The sequence below is a fragment of the Arabidopsis lyrata genome (assembly GCF_000004255.2).
Source record: "Arabidopsis lyrata subsp. lyrata unplaced genomic scaffold ARALYscaffold_4, whole genome shotgun sequence".
NCBI classification, from domain to species: domain Eukaryota; kingdom Viridiplantae; phylum Streptophyta; class Magnoliopsida; order Brassicales; family Brassicaceae; genus Arabidopsis; species Arabidopsis lyrata.
In genome coordinates, this window is record NW_003302552.1 from 20,545,330 (window position 1) to 20,572,603 (window position 27,274).

General features: G+C 38.2%; 9 protein-coding genes and 1 non-coding gene across 15 annotated transcripts; 3 read left to right on the top strand and 7 right to left on the bottom strand.

Annotated features, from left to right (window-relative positions):
* The first annotated feature begins 528 nt into the window (after positions 1 to 528).
* Positions 529 to 2,094, top strand: LOC9317880. Its single transcript, XM_002879917.2, has 2 exons — positions 529 to 1,304; positions 1,526 to 2,094. The coding sequence occupies exons 1-2, from the start codon at positions 867 to 869 to the stop codon at positions 1,982 to 1,984; spliced, it is 897 nt and encodes a 298-aa protein (XP_002879963.1). The 5' UTR covers positions 529 to 866; the 3' UTR covers positions 1,985 to 2,094.
* Positions 2,095 to 2,291: 197 nt separating this feature from the next.
* Positions 2,292 to 3,447, bottom strand: LOC9316031 (metallothionein-like protein 4A). 2 transcript variants are annotated; one of them, XM_021030122.1, is made up of 3 exons: positions 3,334 to 3,447; positions 3,130 to 3,266; positions 2,292 to 2,890 (listed from the first exon to the last, which is right to left on the bottom strand). In XM_021030122.1, the coding sequence occupies exons 1-2, from the start codon at positions 3,420 to 3,422 to the stop codon at positions 3,137 to 3,139; spliced, it is 219 nt and encodes a 72-aa protein (XP_020885781.1). In that variant the 5' UTR covers positions 3,423 to 3,447; the 3' UTR covers positions 2,292 to 2,890; positions 3,130 to 3,136. The 2 variants fall into 2 exon arrangements, with proteins under 2 accessions (XP_020885781.1, XP_002881814.1); XM_002881768.2 differs by having other exon boundaries at positions 2,389 to 3,266.
* A 28-nt stretch (positions 3,448 to 3,475) lies between these two features.
* Positions 3,476 to 6,203, bottom strand: LOC9317882 (amino acid transporter ANTL1). Of its 2 annotated transcripts, none has more exons than XM_021030120.1 (2): positions 4,752 to 6,203; positions 3,476 to 3,560 (listed from the first exon to the last, which is right to left on the bottom strand). In XM_021030120.1, exon 1 carries the CDS (start codon positions 5,991 to 5,993, stop codon positions 4,752 to 4,754), a length of 1,242 nt encoding a protein of 413 aa, XP_020885779.1. In that variant the 5' UTR covers positions 5,994 to 6,203; the 3' UTR covers positions 3,476 to 3,560. The 2 variants fall into 2 exon arrangements, with proteins under 2 accessions (XP_020885779.1, XP_002881816.1); XM_002881770.2 differs by having other exon boundaries at positions 3,495 to 3,575.
* LOC9317881 lies at positions 3,676 to 4,753 on the bottom strand. The gene is given in 2 exon segments (XM_021030121.1): positions 3,676 to 4,248; positions 4,251 to 4,753. Coding segments are annotated over 2 exon segments (288 nt in total). The 5' UTR covers positions 4,459 to 4,753; the 3' UTR covers positions 3,676 to 4,168.
* A 72-nt stretch (positions 6,204 to 6,275) lies between the features above and the next one.
* Positions 6,276 to 11,938, bottom strand: LOC9317883 (phospholipase D beta 1). Of its 3 annotated transcripts, XM_002881771.2 has the most exons (11): positions 11,724 to 11,935; positions 9,824 to 11,533; positions 9,394 to 9,510; positions 9,121 to 9,315; positions 8,406 to 8,654; positions 8,152 to 8,220; positions 7,906 to 8,053; positions 7,507 to 7,655; positions 7,082 to 7,258; positions 6,809 to 7,006; positions 6,276 to 6,714 (listed from the first exon to the last, which is right to left on the bottom strand). In XM_002881771.2, exons 2-11 carry the CDS (start codon positions 11,489 to 11,491, stop codon positions 6,421 to 6,423), a joined length of 3,264 nt encoding a protein of 1,087 aa, XP_002881817.1. In that variant the 5' UTR covers positions 11,492 to 11,533; positions 11,724 to 11,935; the 3' UTR covers positions 6,276 to 6,420. The 3 variants fall into 3 exon arrangements, with proteins under 3 accessions (XP_002881817.1, XP_020885777.1, XP_020885778.1); XM_021030118.1 differs by having other exon boundaries at positions 6,280 to 6,714; positions 6,809 to 7,258; positions 11,724 to 11,938; XM_021030119.1 differs by having other exon boundaries at positions 6,280 to 6,714; positions 6,809 to 7,258; positions 9,824 to 11,938.
* A 924-nt stretch (positions 11,939 to 12,862) lies between these two features.
* Positions 12,863 to 12,944, bottom strand: TRNAS-GCU. Its single transcript has one exon. It is a non-coding gene; the product is annotated as a tRNA-Ser (tRNA).
* A 107-nt stretch (positions 12,945 to 13,051) lies between these two features.
* Positions 13,052 to 15,187, bottom strand: LOC9317884. Of its 2 annotated transcripts, none has more exons than XM_021029392.1 (2): positions 14,715 to 15,187; positions 13,052 to 14,488 (listed from the first exon to the last, which is right to left on the bottom strand). In XM_021029392.1, exon 2 carries the CDS (start codon positions 14,453 to 14,455, stop codon positions 13,202 to 13,204), a length of 1,254 nt encoding a protein of 417 aa, XP_020885051.1. In that variant the 5' UTR covers positions 14,456 to 14,488; positions 14,715 to 15,187; the 3' UTR covers positions 13,052 to 13,201. The 2 variants fall into 2 exon arrangements, with proteins under 2 accessions (XP_020885051.1, XP_020885050.1); XM_021029391.1 differs by having other exon boundaries at positions 14,711 to 15,186.
* Positions 15,188 to 19,241: 4,054 nt separating this feature from the next.
* Positions 19,242 to 21,414, top strand: LOC9317885. Its single transcript, XM_021029833.1, has 4 exons — positions 19,242 to 19,777; positions 20,047 to 20,105; positions 20,642 to 20,685; positions 20,781 to 21,414. Exons 1-4 carry the CDS (start codon positions 19,544 to 19,546, stop codon positions 21,245 to 21,247), a joined length of 804 nt encoding a protein of 267 aa, XP_020885492.1. The 5' UTR covers positions 19,242 to 19,543; the 3' UTR covers positions 21,248 to 21,414.
* Positions 21,415 to 23,938: 2,524 nt separating this feature from the next.
* LOC9316032 lies at positions 23,939 to 25,054 on the top strand. The gene has a single exon (XM_021028972.1). It carries the CDS (start codon positions 24,091 to 24,093, stop codon positions 24,895 to 24,897), a length of 807 nt encoding a protein of 268 aa, XP_020884631.1. The 5' UTR covers positions 23,939 to 24,090; the 3' UTR covers positions 24,898 to 25,054.
* Positions 25,055 to 25,072: 18 nt separating this feature from the next.
* On the bottom strand, positions 25,073 to 27,270 carry LOC9316033 (nudix hydrolase 23, chloroplastic). The gene is made up of 8 exons (XM_021028971.1): positions 26,748 to 27,270; positions 26,533 to 26,664; positions 26,379 to 26,455; positions 26,127 to 26,262; positions 25,906 to 26,046; positions 25,749 to 25,807; positions 25,577 to 25,643; positions 25,073 to 25,415 (listed from the first exon to the last, which is right to left on the bottom strand). Exons 1-7 carry the CDS (start codon positions 26,991 to 26,993, stop codon positions 25,583 to 25,585), a joined length of 852 nt encoding a protein of 283 aa, XP_020884630.1. The 5' UTR covers positions 26,994 to 27,270; the 3' UTR covers positions 25,073 to 25,415; positions 25,577 to 25,582.
* Positions 27,271 to 27,274: the final 4 nt, after the last annotated feature.

Below are 27,274 nucleotides of genomic sequence, written 5' to 3' on the forward strand. Positions count from 1 at the left end.
AGAAGAAGGCCCATAAATTGGTCCAGCTGATCCAGGGCCAGACACATTTGGAAGTCAAGCTGAGTCTTGTATGATTGTATCCTGTGCAGTGTTTGTGATTTGTGAATGAGCTCAAAGATAAGTCATCATCTGAGCATTGAAAGTTTCTTATCAGTTGGACAAGGACACATCATTATGATTAATTAATAGGGAAGAAAGTTCTTTCACATTCAATGGCCTGCAAAGCCTCATAGAAGATCCATCCTTGATTTGTTAAAATTGGAAAAATCCAAGTTCTAAAACTTTTGCATATAGTAAAAATCGGAAAATGTTATAGTAAAGTCCTCAAGTTTTGTCCCGATTCTTTACGAGGAAGTAAATGGGTCACTATCGATTACATAAGGAAGAGGTAATGTGAATGGGCTTGTTGTTAATTTGTTACCCACCAAACCAAACTGAGCAAGTAAAGAAAATAATAAATGCGTGAAATCTACTAATTCCTTGTATTGAAGAAAGACTTTTTTCAAATCTTCAAAGACATTCTGGGTAACTCTGTCAGCACAGTTGACTGTCTCATATCCCCACGCGCTGAGTTCCGAACGTGAAACTCACCTTCAACCATCTCTAAACTTTGTGTTTAGCCACGCGTGTAACCGCGTGAGTAAGAGCCACCAACAATGGGACCAACTTGCTTAAAAAGATTTATGGGTTTTCGCTTTTATTGCACACTCTCCCAAAATCGTAAAGAAGCAAGCGTTTGTGTTTAGATACGTGGTGGTGGTGGACAAAGAAAAGAACCAAACACGGCACTAGCATCTCTGTTTTATTGCTCTGCTTAGTACTTGCCTCTTCCATAACTCTGTCTTAAAGGAAAGAGAAAGAGAGACATGCATGCGAAGACAGACTCGGAGGCAACAAGCATAGACGCGGCGGCTTTGTCTCCGCCGCGTTCAGCGATTAGACCTCTTTACTACGTACAGAGTCCATCCAACCATGACGTGGAGAAGATGTCATTCGGGTCTGGTTGCAGCCTAATGGGTTCACCTTCACACCCACATTACTACCATTGCTCACCAATCCATCACTCCCGCGAGTCATCCACCTCTCGCTTCTCCGACCGTGCCCTTCTCTCTTACAAGTCCATCCGTGAACGCCGCCGGTACGTCAACGACGGAGACGACAAATCTGACGGCGGAGATGACGACCCGTTTCGAAATGTGCGCCTCTACGCTTGGTTGCTTCTCTCCGTAGTCTTCTTGTTCACAGTCTTCTCTCTTATACTCTGGGGTGCTAGCAAACACTACCCTCCCAAAGTTGTCGTAAAGGTAACTCCGGTGACTCGAGCTGAGCTAACTCGTCTAGTGGACGAGTGTTCTGTTTTTTCCTTAAAAGAAACAACTTTGGAAAAAGCCAGCTATGAATATAAATTTATATTATTTGTTTTCTTTTGAAGAAGACAAAAGTATCTATTGAGACAAATGTGTTTGGAATGTGATTAGGTGTCAGACTGAAAATAGTTAAATGTGTTGTTGTTGTTGGACTGCAGGGGATGCTGGTGAGGAACTTGAACGTGCAGGCAGGGAATGATCTTAGCGGAGTGCCAACGGACATGCTGTCTCTTAATTCGACGGTCAGGATCTTCTACAGAAACCCATCGAATTTCTTCGCCGTCCACGTCACTGCTTCTCCTCTCCTCCTTCACTACTCCAACCTCCTACTCTCCTCCGGTGAGATGAACAAGTTCACGGTTGCTAGACACGACGAAAGGACCGTAGTGACGGTGGTGCAAGGCCATCAGATTCCTCTCTACGGTGGTGTCTCTTTCCATCTCGACACTCTCTCCCTCCCGCTTAATCTCACTCTTGTCCTTCATACAAAAGCTTACATTTTGGGAAGACTCGTCACCTCCAATTTCTATACAAGGTTCATCTGCTCATTCACTCTCAATGCCGACCATCTCCCAAAACCCATCTCTCTTCTCCGTTCATGTAAAGATTACCACTGATTACACTTGTGTGTGTGTTCTTCTTCTTTTGCCATCAAATATTAATCCATCAACTTTGGTAAATGCCACAGACAAATAAGTGATCATATATAGGTGACACCGCTTTATTAGCATTCAAGAGCCAATATATTACTAGAAAAATCAAAGCCCCTTAAACCAAATATAATCTATACAGAGGTTATGCATAGAGTTGTTTTAGTCTGACAATCTCTCTTCAGCTTCTGAGTGACCTCTTTGTTTCTGCATCTACTGCTTATGTGTGTCTCTTGAGTAATCTGAATCAGACACTTGATTGATGCTCACCCTCTGTTAATTTGGAGCTTATACATATCCAGAAGGATGGGTTAACTCACAGGCAATGGATGAGCATCAAGTTTCAGTAAAACGATTAGCAACTGGAGAAGTAGCAATCACAAGTGAACTGAAACTTTGAGCTTTTACACACTTTAGATTCTTTGACTCTGCAGTTAGATAAAACATACATTTGCAAACTAAAGACTATCCTGCAAAAACTTACTACCCAACTTAGAATAGAAGGTGAGTTCTCTGTTACATAGCAAGCAATTTATAGTCCCCATTGCAGTATACGATTTTTGAAACCATGAATGACTTTCTTCTGCTTTCATTTTAGGCAATTGTTGAATGTTTCTTTTAAAGTCCGGTAAAGCGAAAAGACGATGTGATTTCTGTGATGAACACATTCAGTGTTCTCTTTTGGTGTTCAGCTGGTAAAGCGTTGGAGGTGTTTCCTTAAACAAGCTAGATTTTCCAAGTACAGACCTTCTCAAGGTCTAGGAGAAGCTCAGGAAACAATTGGTCTTAGTGTTAGCCTTCCGAATTGGCCTGCTTGGGGCACTGGCAAATTGTTACACATTCAGTTTTCAAAGATTTATCTCCTTCTGTTCACTGACAAATGAGTTTTAGGAGACTTAGTTAGTGGATTGTATTAGTCCAAGACCCTCAGGATCTTCAGACTTTATGAGTCATAAGACAAGAGCAGAGCATACGAAACATATATTTCGTTGTACCTGGACCTAATACACAGATTTATTTCAGATCAACTAGCTGGTACCTATTATACAAGTATGGTATAGACATAGCTAGGGAGGTCTAAGTGGCGCAAGTAGCACAGGTGCAGCCCTCACCACAGGTTCAGTCCTTGGCGGAGGTTTGGGTTTGTGATTGGGTCTTGGGGCAGTTGCAGGGGTTGCAGCCGCAGTGCTCCCCACATGGGCACAACATGTGCCCTTGATCCCCACCAGAAGCTTCTCTCATCATGCACCTACATGGAATGAAACCACGTTTTAAGATCACAACACATCAAAACCTGGAGCATATAAAGGACCAACCTGCAGGATTTGCCTCCGGGACAGGGAGAAGGGCAGCCACAGCGATCGTTGCAGACAGTAACAGAGCTTCCTTTGCCTGTGTCTGCCATTTTCTTTTTCTCTCTTTTTCAAGCTCCTCTTCCACATTCAGATATATATAAAGACGCTGAGCAATGCAAAAAGATACGTGGTGGGTACTATGTACCATGTGGCAGCTTCTCCTCTAACCTCAGTCGTGACAAAGCATCCTGAATTCAAACGTGCTACGTAACCAACAACATCATCCCAAGAGTCGTTGTTTGGTTTGTCAATATTATGGCCAAATGAAAATTGAAACGGAGTTTTTTTTTTTTTCAAATGCTATTTTTTTTTTTCTCTTAATTAAAATTTTATTCGTAACAAATGGGCTACAACAGATTACAGCCCTACAAGGCCCATACAGATATATTGCTTAAAGATGAAGAAATGTTTCTCAGTGGTCGTTCACCAAATAAACGTGTCAACAAGTCGTACACGTGTTGGATGAAAATTCTAAAAGCTTTCCGACATCAACCTCCGCCGTCTGAGATTCTATTCCGGCGAAGAAAATCGTCGCCGATAACTATAATTCGACCATTGATTCTTCTGATTTTCACCAAAGACGAATCGAAACTCCAAACAATTGTAATCACGGCTGAAAGGCATCTTAAAATCGCGAAGGAAAATTCTTCTTTTCTTCAACTTTCTTCGCAAATTATCCCTGAAATTTTTGTAAACCGTATACCCAACAAAACGATCCGGAGAAAAGCCACCAACATATGCTATATGTATAAACAAATCAACCGTAGATCCAATGGTTCTAAATTGATCTGATTTATCATAAGATGGTAAAGCTTCGCTTCAAATCTAACGAACATAAAAAACTTGTATGAACATAGAAGAGAGGTGTGTCATCTCATGAAACTCTGTAAGAAACAGAGACGAAAGACAAATCCCCTTTATTGAAAGCAAACAAACAACACCTAACAAAGGTGACGGCAAAAGAACACGGCAACGGAAAGCCATGTCGACGGCAAGAACACGGCAACGGGAAAGCCATGTCGACGGCAAGTACACAGCAACGGAAAAGCCATGTAGACGGCAAGAACATGGCAACGGGAAAGCCATGTCGACGGCAAGAACATGGCAACGGAGAAGCCATGTTAACGGGATCAAAGATAATAGTCTCTCTCTGAAAAATATTTGAGAGAGAAGAAAGAGAGAGACTCGCTCTGTTCTCCTATTGAAACGGAGTTTATAGTTGAAAAATATTATCAAGCCCAAAGAATCAAAACACTTGACACATGCTCAATGGTTATTACTTTTAACAGAATAACATTCCAACACTTTGACACTTGCTTTCATTGAAAGTAGAAAAAATTCCAACAAAAGAAACAATGTGTCCAATTTCTTTCACCTACCTACTCTTGGAAGATCTCACTCAGGGAACTCCAAGTACCTGAGACACCAAGAATGACACCCAGTAGCAGGATCCCCACGTCTAAAGCTCGTTGCTTCCACCCCATTTCGTCTTTGAAGACCATCAGATGAAACAAAGAAGGCAACACAAAGCCCAACGCACAACAGACGCTGCTACCAACCAATGACAAAAAATCTGCAAAATTTGGTACCAAGAGAGCCACCAACGTCACTGCCAAGACAAGTAGCCATCTGAGCCAGACGCAGTACATTCCACTCCAGAAACGTCTCTCCACGATCTCAAACACAGGATTCATCATCAACGGGAAGGTAAAGAAGAGGTTGATGCAGAGCCCCAGCTGGACAAGACTGCTCACCACTCCTGCCCCCAAGTTAGCTGTGATTATGTCCATGGTTTCATCCCCAAAAGCCATGTAGCCTAACACACCAAAAGATCCATACATCACAGCAATAAATAGCATGCTGAGGGCCAACACTTTGCCAAACTTGTCCTTGTCCTTGGTCTCGGATTCAAGAGGCAAAACCATTCCAACCCCTTCAAAAGCATAAACGGCCACTCCCATCCCATAGAAGAACACAGACATACCACCAAAGGCTACAACTTGAGGCCTTTGCACCACTGTAATCTTGATATCCTCCACAATCACCACCGCCATTGCACCCAAATCAACCACATCAGCGAATATGCTCAGAGGGGCCAAGTGAGTTAGAGTCTTAATAGAATTCAAACCCAGCTGAAACGGAAAGCATCCCCATATGTAGAGACTCTTAGGGGACACACCCATAAAATGCCTCAGACTCATCAAAGTCGTAGTCGTGGTTGGGTTAAAGAGATTAGCTAAAGTAGTACCGATGAAGATAAGGTATCCAACACAAAACCCAGCCTGAGACAAAATAATAAGAATGTCGACAACAAACCTCCCGACGTGGCCGCAAACAGCAAACCCAAGGTCCCCAAAAGAGCCAATATTGGAGACACCAAGCTTACGACGGATATGAACAAGAAGCATCATGCAATGGTTGATCAAAGCGGCGACGGAAAAGAGCGTAAGCAAACCCATGAGCCATCCGGTTCGTTTGAAGGCGTAAGGAAGACCAAGAACCCCAGCACCAACGATAGCAATGAAGACATTGGCGAAAGTCTTGAACTTGCTCGACAATGGTCGTCCTTTACCAAGAAGCGGTGTGTCTTCTCTCGCCCTTCCTTGTTCCTCCAAACCCATCTCTATACCTGATTAGAGATGGGCTCTGGAGATCAAAAATTCGACGCAATCGAAGATCTAAGATAGCCAGAGTGAAGATCGGACGATCCACCGGCATTTGCTCGCTGTTATCCCTTGAATGCTATTTAAAGGCCAAACCTTTCCATCAATTTTGCTATAAAAGATGAGATTGTGGCTGACTATTGTGGAATGCATTACGAGGTACATGTTGCATTCATACGAATAGTTGATGAACACAAACATGGTAGGAAAATTTATAAATAGATTTAGAGTGTAATAATATATATCAGCCAACCTATTAACATCTTTATTCATTTTTTTATAAGCACCACTTTATACACAATAAATAATGTGCAAAGTTTATCAAATTAATCAAATCTCCCTCCACACAAAAAAATCTCAAAAGTGTGCCACTGCTTCCTTATTATCAAATGGTTAGATTCTCCTGAATGGCTATGAACGATCCGACAATGTTACCTCCGACGTCTGGGAAAGTCTCACTCCCGGGAAGTGGTCGGACTTTACCTTTCCGATCAACTTCCACTGGATACTTTAACAAATGTCCTCTCATGTCTGAGACTTCTTCAGCCGCAAACTGTTTCCAGTTCCTCTCTCCCATTGTTCTCACTTTCCTTACACATTCTATACTTTCCGGTTGGGTGAAACAGTCATCTAATGTTGCCATATGCTCTGCCCAAAGCGACATTCTGTATCCATAGATCTGCAGAGGAACAAGAGAAAGCCAATGATCCAAATTCTAGAACTGAAACATGAACTCGTATTTGGTTCATCTTTGCATGGTTAGCGGGATTTACCTGACCCCGAGGACCAGAATGTTTCCTTGCCCATGTATGTTGAGGCTGGTAAGCTCCCATTGCAATCTCTGTATCTCTTGTGCCTTCCATTGATCGTTGGTTTATGTTTGCAGATCCAATCAATACGTATTCATCATCAACTACCATCCCTTTTGAGTGAACATAGACCATAAATCTTCTGCTTTTCCGACTCAACGCCTGCAACACCACCGGGACTCCTCGTTTCAAAAACATGAGAAATTTAAGCAGCAGGCATTCTCGGCGTTTAGTTACCTGAGGAGTGTTTGCATTGCTTGGACTCCCTGTTCCTGAGTTATCGATTCCATCCACCATTTCTCTGTTCCCAAGACAGAAGAAATTGAGGTAATCTTGTGGGGAGAATGCTCCTTCAAGCCCTGTCTCCACTAACGCCTTGTAGATAGTCTCATACATCATCTGCATTGTCTTGTGCTGCGAAGATGATAACACTGACATTCAGTTGCATAATCTAATCTCCAAATACCCAGACAGAACTCATGTAACAAACATGAATCTTACATACATATATCTTACTTCTAAATAGTTCAATCATATTGATGATATATGGATCCATCATGTATAAAGAACATATCTCTACTTAGTTTTGTGATTTCTGGTTTGAGAAATGTAAGGAGGATTTTGGCTTAGACAACCACGCCAAAAGTTTTACTCAGAAATACCTGCCAATATAGAATCCTCTGTGTAGCAGCGCCGGTTGGAACACCTTCTGGCCACATCGGGATGACAATATAAGCAGCAAACCGTTCATTTGCCCTGATCTTTTCAGCTATCTTCAAAGCAATTTCCATAGGAATCAAATTATTCGCACCTACAAACCAATGTTGTATAACAATGTTAAGAGCCAATACAACTCAAATAGAATGCCAAATGCCAAATAATAATAAAAACCGGAAACTGACACAAATAATAAACCTAAACCTAAAGTTGACAAGAATAATTACATAGATGTCATAACATGTGACAAAACAGCGTATCCTACGACAAAAATTCATTACTCTAGGAACAAACTTAAGTTTCTTGTATTCTAGAAATTAACAAGCAGAGACATATGACCAAACCTATGTCCTTATGCGCATTCCAGTTGTAGGAAGACCCAATGAAATACTGATTCTCAATATAGATGAAGTGTTGGGCTGCACGAATGGCTTTGACATACGCTGTGTGTATGCTCATATCAATTAACACGTTCTTCCCACACACCAAGTTCTATCCAAAACAAAAACCTTTTCGCGATTAGTTTTCTGACATGTTTTAGACCCCCAAACATAATGATAGCTAAAGATTCCTTCGAATTTTTAAGTCACCTTGCATGTAGCATCTTTTGGATCCTTTGGGAAACCTTTCACAGAGTTTGAATCGATTGAACGGAAAATCTGTATCAAACCAGAAGAACATTAGCTTAGGTTGCAAAATATGAACCACAATTATATTCCCACTATAATGAAATAATTTCCAGGACAATATTTTTGGACCAAATTTCAAAATTCGCATGATAAATCATGGCTTCATAAAATACTCAACATCTCTGGTCATTCAGTAACAGTTTTGATGTTCATACCTGAACATGCCAAGCCTCAGGATCGTTCTCACTAACAGTAGGAGTATCAGAAACTCCTAATATATCTGGAATCCTATCAATCCTTAACAATGCATCGTCATAGGAAGTCTTAAACTTCTTGATCCCGCTAGGCTTCGCAGCCTTCAACCATCTCTCCTCGAAGTTGGTCAGAACATCATACGCAGCCGGGCCATCGATCTTACTGTGTAAGTCATGCCACGGCTCTCTTGGACATCCTGAAAGATTTCCCTGTTGAAATGATAACATATTTTAAGTACAATCCTTTTCAGAATAAAAAGATTGGGTACCAGATGGTCATTAATGTAAGAGCTCAACAATTCTTGATGTTTACAAATGACAAAATCCACCAGGGGAGCTATGCAAGATTGTGAAAAGACAAACAAAAAAACTGAAATAACTTTGGAATACAAGATCTCAACCAAAATTCAGCTATCTGGTTTTATATGACACAACGAAAGCACGTCTATTGAATTGATTAGAAATTAGCGAATTCTTTGCATACTCCTTTAGAAACCAAATGAAGCCAGAACAAAGACTAAAGAATAAATGTCAAACAATACCATTCAAACAAGTTAAATATCACGTTTCCATAAAAATAGGCTCTTACCTACTGTTCAAGGTAATTGCTTGCTAAGTAATTGCCAAGAAAGCTACACAAGATTCTAAACAGAAAGTTGACATTAAGAAACTGTACCGTAAAAGTGGGGTTGTGAAAATCATCTTTATGAACTGTCTGTAGTGTCCTGAACAACGGATGTTGAGGAGTGTCATATCGGCCATCACACAGATCAAGCCCACCGACAAAAGCTACGATTTTCCTTCTGTTACCACCAGCATCAGCATCTACTATTACGTTTTTTTGATGATGTGTATAGATTGTCCCAACTTCCTGATAGACAAAAATTAAATTAGAAGCTCGATTCCTAGTTTGGAAAATAGAAAAAGTAAAAAGAAAGTGGTACTCTACCCTCTGCTTGACCCAACTATGTCGCTTTCCAGCATTTCGGGGGCAAAGCAAGACTTGAACTGAGGAGTGCTTAAAAAAACGTCGTGTCTCCTCATCATGAGTTGCCATAACCCCATCCTTTCAAGTTAATAAGTTGAGTCAAAAGTTAAATTAATATGAGACATATACCTCAAAAATGCAGTTGTAGTTACTACATGAATCAGGCTTTCCAATGTAATACTGAATTTTAAACTCATATGACTTAATGATTACAAGAAAAATTGTTAATATATAAATGAAGATATGTCATAAAACCAAAGGCTATCGATTAATGAAAATCTAAATATATTCCGACTTCCACACACTAAATATGAAATAGATACGATATATTAATCAGGAAACAAAGAACACAAACGAAAAGAAAGGGCAGGCAAGGGTGTGTGTAACTTACTGTTTTATAACCCAAGATGCTACGTGAAGTTGGGTCATCCCAAATCAAAAGGAGGACTCTCACGCCTTCTTGGGACTTTGATCTTAGGAGCTCCCCAAGAGTACATTCGGATGCCGGACCTAATTTATCACGAACCAGCCTAACTTTGTGCCACACTGACCAACCTGTGATATAAATTAAACGCCTTGCCTGGCGTATGGCATCAAACATATCATGCCAACACTTCCCATGTTCATAAGACATTCCATTGTCCAGTCTTATACCAGGTAGCATCCCTTCTGGGACATGTGCATCTTGATACAATCTCACAGTTCCGCCTTTTCTAAGTGGAAAATATGTTCCAGGTACCCCTTGGTAATCAGGACCTGCCCCAACTCCATGATGATAAACACTGAGTTTTTCCATAGGAGTATACTGGATCGATAATGATAAATTTGCCCCTGGTTTACAAGGCTTCCCATTACTGTTTAGAATCGGATAAGTTCCTTCAATTTTGGCACCTGAGTATATCTGTTCCACCGGGATTGTAACCAACCCTATTAGCTGTGAACCCACAACATCACTGTCTTTAACAACAAAATGAACTTCTGCAGCATGATGAGCAACAGGAACATAAAAATGTTGCATCCAAACAGGATTTTCGCTGTTACTCATGACATATGTTCTTCCAATCACAGCACCTGCAACTGATACAGAAACGTAAGGGTCACTGGTAATCTTACTACTAAGCTGCCCTTCAATTTTTCCTGGCAATCTTCCAAACATATCACCCAATGTCTTATGGAACATATCCATGTTAGGGAGATTTTTTGCATGATAGATCCAAATATCCAAATTCCCATGCAACAACAGGACCTTCAAAGACCCTTTACCAAACAGCGTCATCTGCATATCTGCACTATGTGGCGATTCGGTAGATGCATAGCTAGGAGTATAAGAACTTGACGAATCTACTCTCCCTAAGTGTGGCAAATGAGAGTTACTTGGAAACGAGCTGTTAGGGTAACCATACAAGTCCCCAGGGCGGCTTTGCCAAGAGTTCGAAGGGAGGGAAGATAACTGTGGAACTGAGGGGCCTGGTTGGTTAGTAGAAATGTGCAGACCACCTAGAAGTTCATCCACAGGAGGATAAGAAGATCCAGAATTGCTTACATTATCATGACCTGTTCCCCCGGAGCTGAGACAATCTTGCCTACGATACTCTGGATAACCTTGAGTTTGCGGAGGAGGCTCTTGCGGTTTAGTTTCAGGTGGGGGGTATTGAGCTGGCTCTTGATACGACGAATAGTGAGGAGGCGGACCATAAGCACCGAAGTTAGCTTGCGGTTGATGACCAGAATAAGGGTAAGGAGAAGGTTGGTAGTCGAAAGAATGTCGGTGATACTCTGGAGGAGCGGCGTGAGATGATGGTTGTGGATTGTGGCTATAGTCTAATGGGCCAGAATGCGAACCCGAAGTGTGTTGATGAGGCGGTGGTGATGCATATGGTGGTTGTGGTGGTGGTGTTGCGTAAGGCGGTGGTGGGTAAGGATAATAAGGGGCATTGTATTGATTGGTAGGGGGTGGTGGGTATGGCTCTGAACTGGGAGGTCTATAAGGAGCTGGGTATGGGTAAGGGTACGGGTACTGACCGTAAGGGTATGGATACCGTGGACCGTGATTATCCATTATCAGTAACGCATATAAGCTACTGATCTAGAGTTGATTCCTCTGCATAGAAATTCAAAGCAAAGCAAGATCACAAATAAAAATCGTCACAATATTCGTCTTGCGATTTAGATCAAACCCCCAGGAACGAAGAAATAGAACGCAAAACCAGATATATCTCAATTCCTTAGCTCGTGGTATTTTCTCGATTCAGAACAAACTTGATTTAAGACCGAGAGAAGGAGGAATCTACCTGGGAAGAAATTTGCAGGCGTGGTGATTGGAGTTATGGAGGTTTTTGCTTTCAGATTTCAGACGAGGACGAAGAAATTGAAGAAAAGAGAAACGCGGATTTCCTTATGAAAGAAACGCGGATTTACCAAGATAGGAAATTAAACAAGGTACTACGACAAGTTATTGACGTTTGCTCTAGATAGATAGATTCACCAAGTTCGTTACCTTTTTTGATCCTTTTTTTCCTTATCCAACCATCAAATATATTCTTACTACTTGTAGGCCTGGGCATTCGGGTACCCGTTCGGGTTTGGTTCTTTTTTTCTGGTATCGGATTTATTCGGGTAGGGGCTCAAAACCCATTCGGGTATTCTAAAAATTCGGTTCGGGTTCGGGTCGGTTCGGGTATTTTAATAAAAAAAAGCAAAATACCCAAAAATAACCAAAAATACTCTAAATATTTTCGGGTTCGGGTCGGGTTCGGGTTTTTAACTCATATATACCCAAATCTAACCGAAATACCCGATTTCTCGAAAATACATTGGTTACTTTTTACCCAAATATAACCAAAAATATCTAAAAATACTAAAATTACCCAAAAGAAAACTACATCATTAGTTACTTTTTAACCAAATATATCTAAATGTATCCGAATTACTCAAAAATACCTAATATATTCGGATTTATGATTGTAATTTTAGGTATTTTGGGTATTATAAATATAAATATAACTAATATTTTTAGGTGTATATTTGTATTCGGGTACATTCGGGTATTAGATTCGGTTCGGGTGCGGTTCGGGTGCGGTTCGGGTTTTTTTCGGGTAGGAGGTTAGGACCCATTCGGATATTTTTAAAAATCGGATTCGGGTTCGGTTCGGGTATTTTTCGGTTTTTTCGGCTCGGATATTCGGTTCCGGGTATTTTGCCGAGGCCTACTTACTAGTTTTCAGATTGTATTTTAATTAACAAACTTTTAGATTAGATTTTTCAATCTATTTTTTTTTTTTTTTTAACTTCTATTTTTCAATCTATTTATAAAAAAAAAAACTACGTTTTGCTTCTTTCCTAATTGGCTCTCGAGCTCCTGCATGAACCGCGGGACAGGTTGGTTACACACTTACACACCCCGCGTCGATAAAAATGTAAAAAGAAAATTCGTCGCCTGAGAGATTCGAACTCTCGCGGGGAAACCCCATTTACTTAGCAGGCAAACGCCTTAACCACTCGGCCAAAGCGACGTTTTTGTCCTCTCAGCAACAACATTACCTATATAGTCTATAGCATGTCAAAACTCTGTACTCACTACCGACAAGAGAGCTCATGTTCGATTAACCAGATCAAAAAGTTTGGACTAATTGATATATTTATTAATCTTTAGCATAAAACTGAAACAACGAAAATCCAAAATCCAAAATCCCAAGAAAAATAACTAAACGAAACAAAGAAATCGCTGCTTTCTACTACAGAATATCCTAGATTCCTCTTTCTGCTCCTTCTAAGCCAATCTCCTTCTCCTTCTCAGTGGACGAGAATCTGCACTGTCAACATCAGAGACCCTTGAACTGTTCTCATGTCTTCTCACTGACGAAGATGTCGATACAGTCAACATTGAATCAATCTCAGCCGCAGTATCAACTTGACTCTCCGAGTTTATTACACCTACTATGCTTGAAAACGAATCCCTGTCTTCAACACCAACGGGAGGATTGTTGTTTTGCTCTTGGTTCCTCCCCAATCCATGTGTTATCAAATAAGCATCCACTAATCTTTCAGCAGAGCTCAAAGTAAACGACGACATCCTCCCGGGTCTCTGTGCCCACTGTCTCCGGATTGACAAAGCACGTGACGACCTCAGGTTTTCGTTTTCCTCTTCATGTTCAGGGGAAGTGTTTAAGATCAGATCAATATCGTTAATCTCATCTGAAGGTGCAACGAATGCTTCACTAGACTGGTTCTGCTCTGCTCTAACTCCCCTCGAAGTCATAAACCGGTTAAGAAATGGTCTGGCGTGTCTTTCTCCTGTACTAGATTCCCTTTCAAGCCTATCCTGCAAATGTCTAATCATTTCCGTTGGTATATAACCTGACCTGTTAAGTGTAGTCCTCAAACTCTCCGTGCGCCGCGCTTGGGGTCTCGAAGGGATCTTGGTATTTGAAACCTCTTCAGATTCTCTTTTCTGTTTGCCACGTCCATAGATTGGAGTCACTGTTTTCACGGATACCTCCCCTTTGCAAACCGGGCATTCCTTTGCCTCTGAAACCTGTAGCCAGTGGTAAAGGCAAGACCAACAGTAAAGGTGGCCACAATTAGTGACTACTGGATCCTTGGACAAATCCAAACATATATAACAATCGAAAAAGCTCCCATCACTGCCAACGCTCTTCTCAACATCTCTTTTCTCCTCTGCTAAATTGTCTTCTTCCATCACTTTGCTCCCATTCTCGTACTTTTTCGAGTCCTCGCTGACCCTTTCTCCACCAGCTGGCAAAGCAACTACATTTGCAGAAGTGATCAACAATTGACTCAATTCCATCCCCGGGCTATGTGTCTCAGCAAGAACCGGAAGCATATCAATCCGTCTGAAACGTGATCGGTGCCGACTTCTAAACCTTCTCAGAGATTCGGATTCTCTAGCAGGTCCATTACCCCAATCAGACCGAGCATAATTCGTTGCTGGCTCGAGAAATAACTCAGGGCCAAGACCCAGATTCAAATCCAGGTTCACTGTGCTAGATATTTCCTCACCCATCAATTAACAAAAAAAATGGACTCCTTTGTTATCCTGCTTGAAAAGAAAACACAATCAAACCTTATCTTATATAAAAATTAGACGAATGAGCATGACATGGAACCAAACAATTTAACACACAAAACCATAAACATAAGGATAAAGAACACACCAAAACTAAAACATACCATTAAACTCAACCATTTCAATAATCACTGTCAATGTATAATATAAAAGAACAAAATTTAAACTCAGCAGAAGAAAACGAGAGATTACCTACAGAAAATTTCCAGAGCCGGTTTATGAATTCTCCATTATTCAATCTCCAAAAGTCCTTTCGATGTAACAAAATCCCCAATCTGAAACCCTAAATCGCAAAATCCCCGTATGAAAAAAAACCCCCCAATTCTCAATTAAGATTAGAGAAAAGCCCTCAAGCTCTTGCCTTTAATCCAAAATTGAGGCAGAATTTGCAAGGAAAGCGTAAGAGAAGTCTGGAACAGAGAGGCTGAACAATCACGACCACGGAGAAGGAAAAGAATTGGTTTTAGACGATAAGCTCCGGCGAGGTTACTGTTGAGAACTCGTCAGCGAGCTTTTGGAAGTCCGATTCGTCAAAGGGAATTTTTCACCGATCAAATCTTTTCAATCGGGGGCTCTATATTTTAACCAGAGAGGGAGAGAGGGCGCGATCCTCTGTGCTCCGGTGTACACTAATGACGATATTCCACGGCGAAGATAACCTTTCTTCTCACCGGACGGCCCGGATTAGTTGACCAGATGCATATACAATTTTGGCTTTTTTATTTATATTAGTTTTTTTTTTCTTTACCTAAATTTTTTTAAAAAATGAATCACATCTATTTATATTGATTTGGTGAAAATATAATTAATTTCTTGGTTAAATTTGAATAAAGATAGGGATAATTCATTGTTTGATCAAAAAAAAAGATAGAGATAATTTATTAAATGTAATTAACAAAATTTATAACTTTACATAAACTAATTATTCATTTGACTAAAAATAACAAATACTAGTACCATTGTTATTGTTTTGCATAACAACTCTTTATGAATGTGAAGTATGATAAACAATATTAATATAAAGAAAGTGTCGATCGATCCACTTTTCCTTCGGTTTCATATTGTTAGATGTTTACACTCTTCACACATATTATAAAATAAAATAAAAAATGCAACACCTAATATTTATCTCTATCTTCAGTAATTAATTATTTTAATTTTTTATAGCTCTAACTAATAAACTATCATACACTTAATATAACATAATATCCCTCAGAATTGACTTTTTTAAGTTAATCTAATAAAGTTGTTGAAAAAAAAAACATATCATAAATTATGATTTTCTTATATATGAGTCAGGAATCAAAAATTCTTTGTAATATTTGAATATCGAACGGTTCCATAACGATTTCACAACCAACAATATTTTTTGTTTTTTTTTTTGTTTTTTTGAACACCCACAACCAACAATATTAATTATAAGTATTAACACACAAAATCACAATAGACGATTCTTCTATCAACAACATATTCATGAATTAAATTGAAAAGTATGTGACTGAACAAGGTGCACGTTAAAACATTAAGCTGGATTATTTCTAACCTACACCTACACCTACACGGCTTAATGTGACATGCTAGCCCAAAAAGAAGGTGAACAAATTTAAGAAAAAACTATTAGCCGTTTTCGGCTTAATCTGACATGCCAGCCCAATCCCACCAATTTCAATGGAGAGAGTGCAAGTGCAACATTGTCGTTCCTCTCATTTTTTATTATTATTATTTTTTTTTTTTTTTTGACACCTCATTTATTATTATTATTGTTAGTACTTAAAATTTGATAATGGGGAAAAATACAAATTAAATGTTGAACTTTTTCATTACGTCGTTTTTAATCTCCAACTTTTGCTGAAACGATTTAAATGCTGAACTTTCTTTGACTTTCCATTTAAATGCCAAATTTTGTTTGACTTTGCCATTTAAGACCCGACGTTAAGTCGATTAACGGAATAATTAAACGCTGATTAAATGCCGTTAACAGCTAGATTGAATTAAAACAATGTTGTTTCTAACATACATCAACACGTCGTTTTTTCAATTTACAAAACCCAAATTCGATTTCATTTGCCCCAAATCAAAAAATCCCCAAATTCATAACCCTAGAAATTGATTACACTTCGACAGCACACCACGGACTCCGACAACGTTCGATGTTATAGAACTTGAACTCATTATAACAAGTTGAGAGAATCACAAGAATGAATCCAAAAGAGAATGAGAAAATCCCAGAAGAGAATGAAAGAAATCTGAAGCTTTCGATTTCTAGGGTTATGGGTTTGGAGATTTTTTGATTTAGGGCAAATGAGTTTGATTGGGGTTTTGTAAATTCAAAAAACGACGTCGTTTATGTGTATTAAAACGGCATCGTTTTAATTTAAGAGGAACTGTTAACGGTATTTAATCAGCGTTTAATTGTTCCGTTAATCGACTTAACGTCGGGTCTTAAATGACAAAGTCAAACAAAGTTTGGCATTTAAATGGAAAGTCAAAGAAAGTTTAGCATTTAAATCGTTTCAGGCAAAGTTGGGGATTAAAAACGACGTAATGAAAAAGTTCAGCATTTAATTGGTATTTTTCCCTTTGATAATTATTTATCTCCATTGATAAACACATGTTTACAGGTTTCACATGACAAAAAGACACATCATATATGCTTATATTTGTATTGTATGAGGTAATGTATTAGAAATCAAAACAAACGAATTAATAAAAAAATGGTTAAGGAAAAGTTTTCCTTAGATCATTTGGAGAATCTAGAAAAACATGAACCTCTTTTTCTTTGAAGGGAAAAGATTCACAGTTTTAGAATCTGTTCAGAAAATCAAATCTGATGTGTAGGAATGGTTTTTGGCCCAGATTGTTCAAAGAGAGGACTCTTCTATGTCCACCAGTCAGGAAGAAGAGACTTCTGCATCTGTAGTTTCTGTGGAGAGTGTATTTGCTTGGACTGCCCCCTCCCATGGTTGGTTGAAATGTAATGTAGGTGTTGCTTGGTCGAGAAGAAATTCTTTGGCAGGTGGTGCTTGGGTTTTAAGGGATGAACATGGTATTGTTTTGCTTCACAGCCGAAGAGCTTTTTCAAACGTCATCGCTAAGGATGAGGCCAAATTACTCTGTCTGATTTGGGCGATTGAAAGCATCAATAGCCACCACTTAAACCAGGTTATTTTTGCGTGTGAGGAGTCGGAGAGACCAAATGCTTGGCCTTCCTTCAGATATCATGCAGGTGAAATTTGGAGAGCCCTGGGGCTATTTCAGGATTGGAGATTGGTGGTGGATTCTTCATCAACAAACAGAACAGAGGAGCTAGTCTCATCGCGAAAAGTGTAACCTCGGAGTGTAGGCTGCAGTCCTATGTAGCTTCGTGGCATCCGTTTTGGCTCAATACTTTGTTCGAAAATGAGAGAGTGTAATCCTCTGTCTATGCTTTTGGTATTGCTCCTATTGCTGCTCTTTGTTGAGAGTAATTTTTTGTAAAAGTCCTTCCCATTAAGGTGCTTAGTGTAGCAGTTCTCTTTGCTATGTCTCAATAATTTTTGTAAATTTCTTTTTTTTTTTTAATAACCGCGGGTCTTCCAAAGACTTCCTAGGTCCAAGGATTAATCCTACGAGGCTGACAATTCCTCTATGTAAACCTGCCAGTGGTCGTGCCTCGAACCCTGGTGGCGGAAGTCACAGTTGTGACCCCTTTACCACTAGGCCACAAAGTCCGGTTAATTTTTGTAAATTTCTATTATCCTTTGAGATTAATATAATCCATCAGATGACGAAAAAAAAAAAAAAAAAAAAAGGGTGAAAATGGAAGAAAATGGAACATCAGGGGTCGTTATGAAATGATGACATGTTAAAAGGACCCACAAATGAAAGCCTACGGATAAAACTTCTCCCCTCACCCACTCCCTCTCTCTCTTTCGTCCAAGCTGGCAACGATGAGAGTCACCGATTACCTTCTCTCCCGGTTTCCCCGCACATGCGCCATCCACTCTCCACGTGCCTCCCTCCTATAATTCTCTTCTTCTTTTTTTTTCATTCAAAATATGAGAATACTCAACGCAAATCACACCTCACTTTCAAGAAATTTATATGCCATGGACGTTAATTACCAATTTTTTTCTTTTGCTTTCTAGATGTATTGTTTTTAACTATTTATCTTCAAATCTGTTTCATATATACACAAACATTTGTTTAAAGTGTACATGAATTCATTAGATTTATTACATCTCACATTATACAAATATGTAACATGGTTTAAAAGTACTGGAGTGAGTTGTCGATACCAAATTATATCCCAAATCTTTTCATACGTGAGGCTATTTTGACAAGAAATGGTTATGTAAAAAATTGTCATGTACATGTGTCTCTATATAGTATATTATTATAGTATATGACTCATTATAATTTCAAAAACTCAATCTTAATGACCACTTAAATATGCATGATCTTTTACCATTTTAGTTGTTAACAAACAACTATAAGAAATAAAATAAAATAACAATATATTTAATACATAAACATATTATCTTTTACTTTTACATCTTATCGTTATTTTTTAGCTATTCTGTTTTGCATCAATCTTAAAATAATTTTATCGTTTTGTATTACTAATCAGACATGTTATCAATTACTTTCAATAAACAGATTCATAACTTATTGAAAATATTAGTCATTCCTACGGGCTCTTCCTCTCTCAATTTACTACTAACTTTTTTTTTGTTAAAGAATTTACTACTAACTTGCTTTTTGGGTGCAACAAAACAAAAAAAAAAAACAAAAAAAGAGAGTTAGAGATAGAGAGAGAGAAAAAGAGCTCACAACAAGAACACAACACCACCCACAAAGCCTTCTCCTTTATTTTTTCCCAAGTCCGTGTAACCAAAAACAAAAAAAAAAGATTACTCTCTTAATATCTGGGTTTATACTACAGTCCTTCTTTGGTGCAAAGATCCCAAAAAACAAAATCGAAAGATTTGAAGAGAGAAAGAGCAGAAAAGAAAAGAAGGAAGAATCTTTTTGCTATATCTCCCGATGAGGATCCGGAAACGACAAGTGCCTCTTCCTCTTGCGTCTCTATTACCAGTTCCTCTATCAGATCTCTACTTTAACCGCTCACCGACGGCCACCGCGAGATACTTTCGCGGTGGTTATAGAGACGGAGGTGAAGGTTTTGGTTCTCTTCACCTTTCGCTTCCGCCGCCGTCTCCGATTTCTGATCGGCTGATTCAAAGAGATTTGATGAAGAAGAAGGAGGTCGAGGCTTTGGTAAGCTTTTAGTATTGACCAATTTAAAACATTTAATTCATTTTTATCGATAGATTATTAAAAATTTGGATTTTTGGGTGCAAGTTTGTGTTGTGTCTGAAGACCGCACTTGACTCTTTTTTTTTTTTTTTTTTTTTACTACCTATTTGGTTGTGTGGGAATAATTGGTTCAATTTTACACCATGGAGAATAACAGTTCTCATCTGCAGATCTTATTACAAGAAATGTTCAATTTCGTTCTCTTTTGTTATGTTTTGTTTTTCTATAAGGATGATAATGGTCGTGATGGTGATGTAGAGGTGATGAGTCGTACTGATGCATCGGGCAGGTATGCGATAATTCGATAAAGATTTCTTCTTACAATTTCCTTCTCTTCTCTCATATATAACTTTGCGTGGTGTAATTACTAATTATTTAAGATCCAAGCTTCGAAAAACCCAACAGTACTGAAACTGGATCAAAATCAAAACTCTTTTAGAGCTATAAAGATTTTCCTTATATGTGAATTGTAATGTTTTGAAGATATATGAATGATCAGGTTGGATCTAATCCTTTTCTTATGGTTTTATAACCGTTACTCTTCTCACACTGTAAACATTTGGGAATATATACATGGAGTAGTTAGGGAAGAGTAACACAATAATACTCATCTCTAAACATGCACACCTCATGACGGTGCACGTTAGCATGGGATACTCTTATACGAATGGTCCCATATCGACCCTTACCTTGTGTGTGTGCTCTATTATTATCATTATTGATTAATTGTTATTTTTTCTTGCACTCATAATATAGATCGCTTTCATCTCTTTATAAAAAATCTGATTAAATTCTTTGTCCTTCTCTTGCTTCAAACAATCGCAGCAAGAATGCTAATCTCCGAGGAGAGTCCGACTCTTCAACACAAGGTATGCATAGTGCTTGATCAATATATGTATTTGGTGAACTTAAGCCTTTGTGTTTTGGTTGCACCATTCACCTTTGGATAAAATATATATGATAGTTGTCGAGAAGAACGAAAAGGTTGCGTCTTTGAGGAAGAGAAGAGGCTTTATAAACTTTGAGGATTACGAAGATGAGGAAGATGAAGAAGCTAGTGGCGGTGGAGGCGGTAATAAAGGGAAAAAGAAAGGGAAAAAGAATGGTGGTGCGTTAGAGGAAGGATCACGGTGCAGCCGCGTTAACGGTAGAGGATGGAGATGTTGTCAGCAAACGCTTGTTGGTTATTCTCTTTGTGAGCATCATCTCGGTAAAGGAAGAGTAAGAAGCATGAACAAGAGTGGTGGTGGTCGTGGCGGCGAGAAAAAAGCAGTGGTGGTGGAAGTGAAGAAGAAGAGAGTGAAGCTTGGGATGGTAAAGGCACGTTCAATAAGTAGTTTGCTTGGACAAACCAGCTCTAGTGGTGGTAGTGGTGATGTTGAGGGTGAGATAAGTGCACCTGCTGATCAGTTTGCTGCATGTGATAAGTAAGTCTGTTGATCAGCATTTGCATGTATATGTTTATGTACATTGTACATGATGATAATGAACATAGCTCTATGTATTGGGTGTGTGAACATGTGTGTGTAGATGGATTGAAGACTTAATTGGCGTTTGCTGCTCTTGCATCTTATATATTGGTGGATGTTTTCTAGTTTCAATTTCGTTTCGAGAAAGGTTTAGACAGTACTTGAACTTTAGATGAATAAATTGGGCTATAAAATATGATTGATAAAATAAGATAAATTCTAAAATTGTATTCAATCTATTTTTTCTGTAAGTTAGTTACTAGTTACTGTAAAATAATAGTAGTAATTTATTGATGTTTCAACTTTTTTAGCAAAAAGCATGTGAACTGTTTTTCTCCACGATGCTCACTGCAACTGGTGCAAAATAAATGAAACCCAACGATGTGAATGTGATGACTAATTATTTCAATTTCCAACCATAATTCTTTACGTTATTTGCACCTTGGTTTCAATACGCTATTTCTACTACGAGCAGTTTTAATTAGGACTATATTAATTTAAAATCACAATTGACCAAAAAGTTAAAGAATATATCCATGGTTTTTATATTATTAGTTTTCTCTTTTCAACTTCGGTAAGTTAGACAAAAATACCTCTCCACATATAACAAATTAGTTAACACTATAATAAAATAGTTACCGACGTTTCTTATTTGATTCTGAATAGATTGTCCGTCAAATATTTGAGTAAAAATATATGATGTGTTAAATGATTATCTATTGGTTTAACACGATAACAAAATATATATCAATAAGTTTATAAATATATCGTTTTAAAACATATTGTATCGAAATAAATTTATAATTGATATGATAAAGTTTATATTATCATAGAAAATATTTATGGTAAAATAGTAGATATATAGATACTATTTATATTAACGTGTATAACGATGTTAACATGATAACAATAAAAATAATATGTGTTACTCCAGTTATCGATAAATATAGAAAAATCAAACCCAGAAAATGTGCCAATGACGCCGATGATTCCTCTCTTTTCATCGATTAATTACCCTAATCTAAACTACAATTGACAAATTCAGTTTTAATATCTGTCTCAGCCCACCACTCTGTTTGTTCTAACTTCACGACACCATCCATTTCTCCCCCGTAATTACCGCAACAGATATTATCATCATCACCACAATACAGCTTTTAGCCATCACACCTTCTCAGTTCTTCTTTCATCTTCTTCTTTCTATACTTACCGCCACAAACAATATCATTGTTACCATCATCAACGGTAAATCTCATCATCGTCAAATCAAAACCACCATCAATTACCATTATTTTTTACTGCAGAAACTTAACCAACTTTCGCAAGAAAACAAAACAAAAACTTCCCTTATCAATGGTAAATCTCATCATCTTCGCCAAATCAAAAGCACTATTGTCATAGGTGAACTACACAAATCATTGGTTTTGCTCTTCGGTTCTCGGCAGAAAAAAATCTGATTTAATTTTCATTATTAAAGTTGTGTTCTCGTGTTTGAAGAAGAAAGAAGTAAAAAAAGAGAGATAAAACATTGAATAAATAAACAGTGAATGCCAAATAATAAAGAGGGAAGAGAACTAATTATTCATTCTTATGTGGTTATGAAGTATGGATACGCTTTTAATTATATGGTTTTGTTTAGTTGTATAGATTTTAGCTTTTACATATCACATCTGTTTTAATTTAAAAAATAATAATAACAGTACGTCGTTTCATGTTTTAATATTCACGTAACTTCTTTTTTTTTTCACTCTATGTCCCCTATCAAATTTGAATTTCTATTTTGTCTAGGAATGGTTTGGAGCTTATATTATGTCTCGTAATTTAATAAATAAAAAAGATACAATAAGAGTCAAGACGGCTAGAGTGTGGGTATAACTATAAATTTGGTGATTGATGATGGTTTGTTTATAAAATACATGGTGGGGATAAACTAGTCTAATTAGGTATGGCTGTCGTATTATCAATTTTTAGACTATTTAGCTGAAACCACCAAAAATTATTAACGTAAAGTTTGTTAGTTAAGTAACTGTCCCCAATAATGTTTACTAACCTAATGATTCACTTTTTTTTTATTGATTTGGTTTTAATTTTAGACAAACCATTAACCCTTTTACGACCACGGTATAATATATTTACATAAGCCAATAACAGTAACGTTTTAACACCAAAAAAAAATAGTAACGTTGAACTCCATATATCCACTAGTCTGGTTTGGTGCAACATTAATGTTATTTTGTTTGGGTTGCAACTTGGATGGGTATAATGTGCTGTCTACAAATTTGTGTTTTTGATCATTTTAAGAAAAAAGATCATTTAGAAAATCAAATAATCTTGGATATTGGCCTATTGGGTTATAAAAACAAAACAAAGACTATAAGAAAACAGAAAAATCCTACTAAAGAAAAATTATGCCAGTGAATCCATCAAATTTCAAAGATTTTTAAAAAATTTATTTTGTTGCTATTTAATTAATTACTCGTAGGCATCCAATGATTACACCAAATAAGTAGACATGATAACAAAAGAGTAATAAACAAACGAGAGTTATAGAGAGAGATACGACGACTTCGTTGGTCAAAGTTCAAGTAGTTGACTTTCTTAAGTTCAGCGCTGTTTCCTTCCAACTTTTATCATCATCCAAAAACTACTAATTTCCCATTACGAAAACCAAATTTTTAACCAATCAAAACAACTTAGACTTGGAACAATTCAAAGTCAGAGAAACCTTATATGCAGAGTGTGATCCAAACTCCTAAACACACAAGATTGCTAAATCAAAAAGAGACAAACTCCAAGTAGTGATCAATGGAGTACAAACATTTCAGCCATCCACACTCTCTAAAACTCCAACAGATTCAGCCACATGGAAGCTCAGATTCTTTAGTAATCTGCTCAGGTTGCGAATCAGCCATCTCTGATTCCGAAACCGCATATATCTGTTCTACATGTGACTTCAATCTTCATGAGCAATGTGGTAACGCAGTGCGTGGGATGCTACATCCTTCTCACGCTGGTCTCCACCACTTGACTCTAGTCCCTTACACAACTTACAGCGCCGGTATCTTCCTCTGCAGAGCCTGTGGCTGCACTGGAGGTAAAGGGTTCTCTTACTGTTGTCCTTTGTGTGACTTTGACCTCCATGTTCAATGCGCACACCTGCCTCAGGTCTTGGTTCATGAGTCTCATCCTCTCCACAGTCTACTTCTTGTCTACAACAGTGCTCCTGCTATGCCTTTTACTCAGTTTGGTTACGCGAATCAGTTTGTTTGCAATCTTTGTAATATGGCTATGGATGGTAGGTTTTGGTCTTATAACTGTTATGCTTGTAACTATCATATTCATGCTTCATGTGCTGTGAATAAGCCTAAGCCAGTGGCTCCTTCTGCTGAGAAGTGTGGGACGAGTGATGAAGGAAAGATACCGACCCCTGAATCTCTTCCTGTTCAGGGTTTGGAGACTGAGCAGACGGAACAAGTAGCTGCAACAACAGAGCAAGTGGAAGATCCAGCTTTGAGGCAACAGCTTGAACTTCAGAAGCTCCAGCTTGAGCTAGATATGAGTTCTGCTATCGCAAACATGATTGGTTCCTTCAATCTCAGTTCGTTTGTTTGAAGTATCTTTGTATTGCTGCTATCTTTTTCTATTTCAGTTTGTTTGATTGATGCATTTACATGTGCCAATAGGACCTGGAATTGTCTCTATTCTTGTGTTCCCTATAAGTAATTTCTGGTTTGAATAAAATATATCCTCTTTTTGATTTCTCTTTCTTTCACTGAAGACCTTGAAGTAACAGTAACACGTGACTTAATTACACAAAGATTGATCAAAATGTGTTGCATCCACACCTGAATTTTTCTTTTTACATTTGAGGCAACTGAAACCAGAAAAGATACATTGTTTAGCCATAACATCTGACATGAGATACCTAAAAGTCATCCAAACCTATTTCTCCACCACAAATACAAAACGAAAGTCTGTCCAAATTATCTTCTTCGGTGTTGTTTCTCATCTTTCCACGGAATCTCTCACATAAGCAACTTCATCTTTCCTTTTCTTTTCGTAACAACGAGTTGCGAAATGACAAGACTCGACATGGAGAACCAAGCAAATCCAGAAGCTGCTTCTGTAAACTGTTCAGAAAAGCTCTCAAATTAGCTTTCATAAGGACAAAGTCTCCATGAAGATAACCAATTATAAAAGAACATTTTCTCCTAAAGGATTCACCATCTGAGGTTTTTTACTAGACTCATACAATCCAGTACATCTATGTAGAGGGGAAGGATTACCAAACCTCGAGTCACGGCTGCAGATGGTAATCAAGACTAAAGGCACGAATATCTGAAGGACTACTTCCAGGCCTGAGAAAGAACAAAGCACATAATTAGTCACATTAAACCATAAGTGAAATAAATTAGTACCTCAGCAATCACTCTACATGCGGGGAGATATCAATTGGAACCTACCTTTTATTTATCGTACCATAGTGAAACTTTAGTTTCCCCTTTTTCAGGTCTTCCAAGTACTGCAAATACAAAACCAAAAAAAAGCAAATATGTTTTCTTAGAAATCTAGTGAATGGAGACTGGAGGGTATGAGAATCTTCTCTGTCCATATTCATACCAAATTTAAGGTAACATATATAGATGAAAAAGCCAAGGAATCAAACGGTATCTCATCTAGTGCAAAAAGACGACACTCCAATGATTCGGGACCAGGCGCGAAATGCGGGTTCTTCAGTTTGGCTAAGAATATAACATACGTCTGCTCCAAAATAAACAGAGCTATATAAGAATCAATAATATGAAGAAAGAAAACTAGGGATGTTTTGTATGTATATTTACTTGGCCAATAAGAGGAATATCGAGTTGCGCAAAAGGTGAAATAACTTCCACAGAGGCTCCTGCTTCTTCCCAAGTTTCCCTCATTGCTCCTTGTGCAGCTGACTCTCCAACTTCTAGATAGCCAGCAGGAAGAGTCCTATGTACTCAAAAGATCCATCTATCATTCACATAACTTAACACACAACACTAGAAGAAAAACTCAAAATATGTTCTCAAGACAAAGAGAAGAAATGTTCTTGATTTGTATATTACCATAAACCATGTGAAGGTTGAATGTTACGCTTGCAAAGTAAAACTTTTTCTTCATGCTCGATAAGGCAACCTACAACCTGCAATTTCACATTAATCAAACATTCATGATTGACACAGAAAACAAAAGTTGTTGGTAGATATCAAAATACAGTACCATCTTAGGATTCTGATATGCGATTTTGCCGCAATGTGTGCAAATAGCTCTCAATTTCTCTTCACCGGCAGGTATCTCATGCTTGGTTGGTCCTCCACACCATTGACAGAACTTTATCTTACGAACATCTCCCTACAATAACAACCAAAAACACCAATGAAGGGACCTAAAACCTTAAAGATAAGATCTTTCCAGGTGATGAATTAGAGACTCACAGCTGATTGAACAGAGACGAAAGTCGGAGAATTTGCAACTGGGTCAGACCCGGGAAGTGAGGAAGACATTCGAGTTGGGTTAAAAGAGAAGATTTTTCGAGGAGAGATCGAAGTGACAGAGGAGAAAGTGGAGAGATTGAGAGATGTAGATATGAAAGAGACGCTAGAGGACTTGCGAGTCTTGGTCAATCTCTGTGAGATGGTTAACCCTGATGACCAACCCAAGATCTGAACGGCTTTGAGCATTATACGCACCGGAATGTCACCGGAATTTCTTCAATTCCGGCAATAGGCCTCTTTTTGTCAATGAAGCTTCTCTCTCGATGGCCAATCAATTTCGTAAAAATTTGACATTTGAGGAGATTATTATCAGATATGAAATGACTCTTTAACTTAGCCAAAGGTCCGGTATAACTGGTTTTACTTGTTAAAACCCAAAAACCGGTTTAATTTGACCAAATTAACCGGTTCAGACACAAAAGCAGAGCTGAGTGAGTGATATAGAGTCACATGATCAGTTGTAAACT

Bases quoted from the DNA above. Each gene is read 5' to 3' on its own strand.
- LOC9317880 (XM_002879917.2), top strand. From the start codon at position 867: ATGCATGCGAAGACAGACTCGGAGGCAACAAGCATAGACGCGGCGGCT. The intron at 1,305-1,525 runs GTAACTCCGGTG...GTTGGACTGCAG, and splicing joins CTCCCAAAGTTGTCGTAAAG to GGGATGCTGGTGAGGAACTT.
- LOC9316031 (XM_021030122.1), bottom strand. From the start codon at position 3,422: ATGGCAGACACAGGCAAAGGAAGCTCTGTTACTGTCTGCAACGATCGC. The intron at 3,267-3,333 runs GTTGGTCCTTTA...CATTCCATGTAG, and splicing joins CCCGGAGGCAAATCCTGCAG to GTGCATGATGAGAGAAGCTT.
- LOC9317882 (XM_021030120.1), bottom strand. From the start codon at position 5,993: ATGGGTTTGGAGGAACAAGGAAGGGCGAGAGAAGACACACCGCTTCTT.
- LOC9317883 (XM_021030118.1), bottom strand. From the start codon at position 11,491: ATGGATAATCACGGTCCACGGTATCCATACCCTTACGGTCAGTACCCG. The intron at 9,511-9,823 runs GTAAGTTACACA...TTAACTTGAAAG, and splicing joins GCATCTTGGGTTATAAAACA to GATGGGGTTATGGCAACTCA. The intron at 6,715-6,808 runs GTAAATCCCGCT...GTTCCTCTGCAG, and splicing joins ATTCTGGTCCTCGGGGTCAG to ATCTATGGATACAGAATGTC.
- LOC9317884 (XM_021029392.1), bottom strand. From the start codon at position 14,455: ATGGGTGAGGAAATATCTAGCACAGTGAACCTGGATTTGAATCTGGGT.
- LOC9317885 (XM_021029833.1), top strand. From the start codon at position 19,544: ATGAGGATCCGGAAACGACAAGTGCCTCTTCCTCTTGCGTCTCTATTA. The intron at 20,106-20,641 runs GTATGCGATAAT...AAACAATCGCAG, and splicing joins CGTACTGATGCATCGGGCAG to CAAGAATGCTAATCTCCGAG. The intron at 20,686-20,780 runs GTATGCATAGTG...TATATATGATAG, and splicing joins GTCCGACTCTTCAACACAAG to TTGTCGAGAAGAACGAAAAG.
- LOC9316032 (XM_021028972.1), top strand. From the start codon at position 24,091: ATGGAGTACAAACATTTCAGCCATCCACACTCTCTAAAACTCCAACAG.
- LOC9316033 (XM_021028971.1), bottom strand. From the start codon at position 26,993: ATGCTCAAAGCCGTTCAGATCTTGGGTTGGTCATCAGGGTTAACCATC. The intron at 26,456-26,532 runs GTACTGTATTTT...GTGAAATTGCAG, and splicing joins CATATCAGAATCCTAAGATG to GTTGTAGGTTGCCTTATCGA. The intron at 26,263-26,378 runs GTAATATACAAA...TTGAGTACATAG, and splicing joins CAACCTTCACATGGTTTATG to GACTCTTCCTGCTGGCTATC.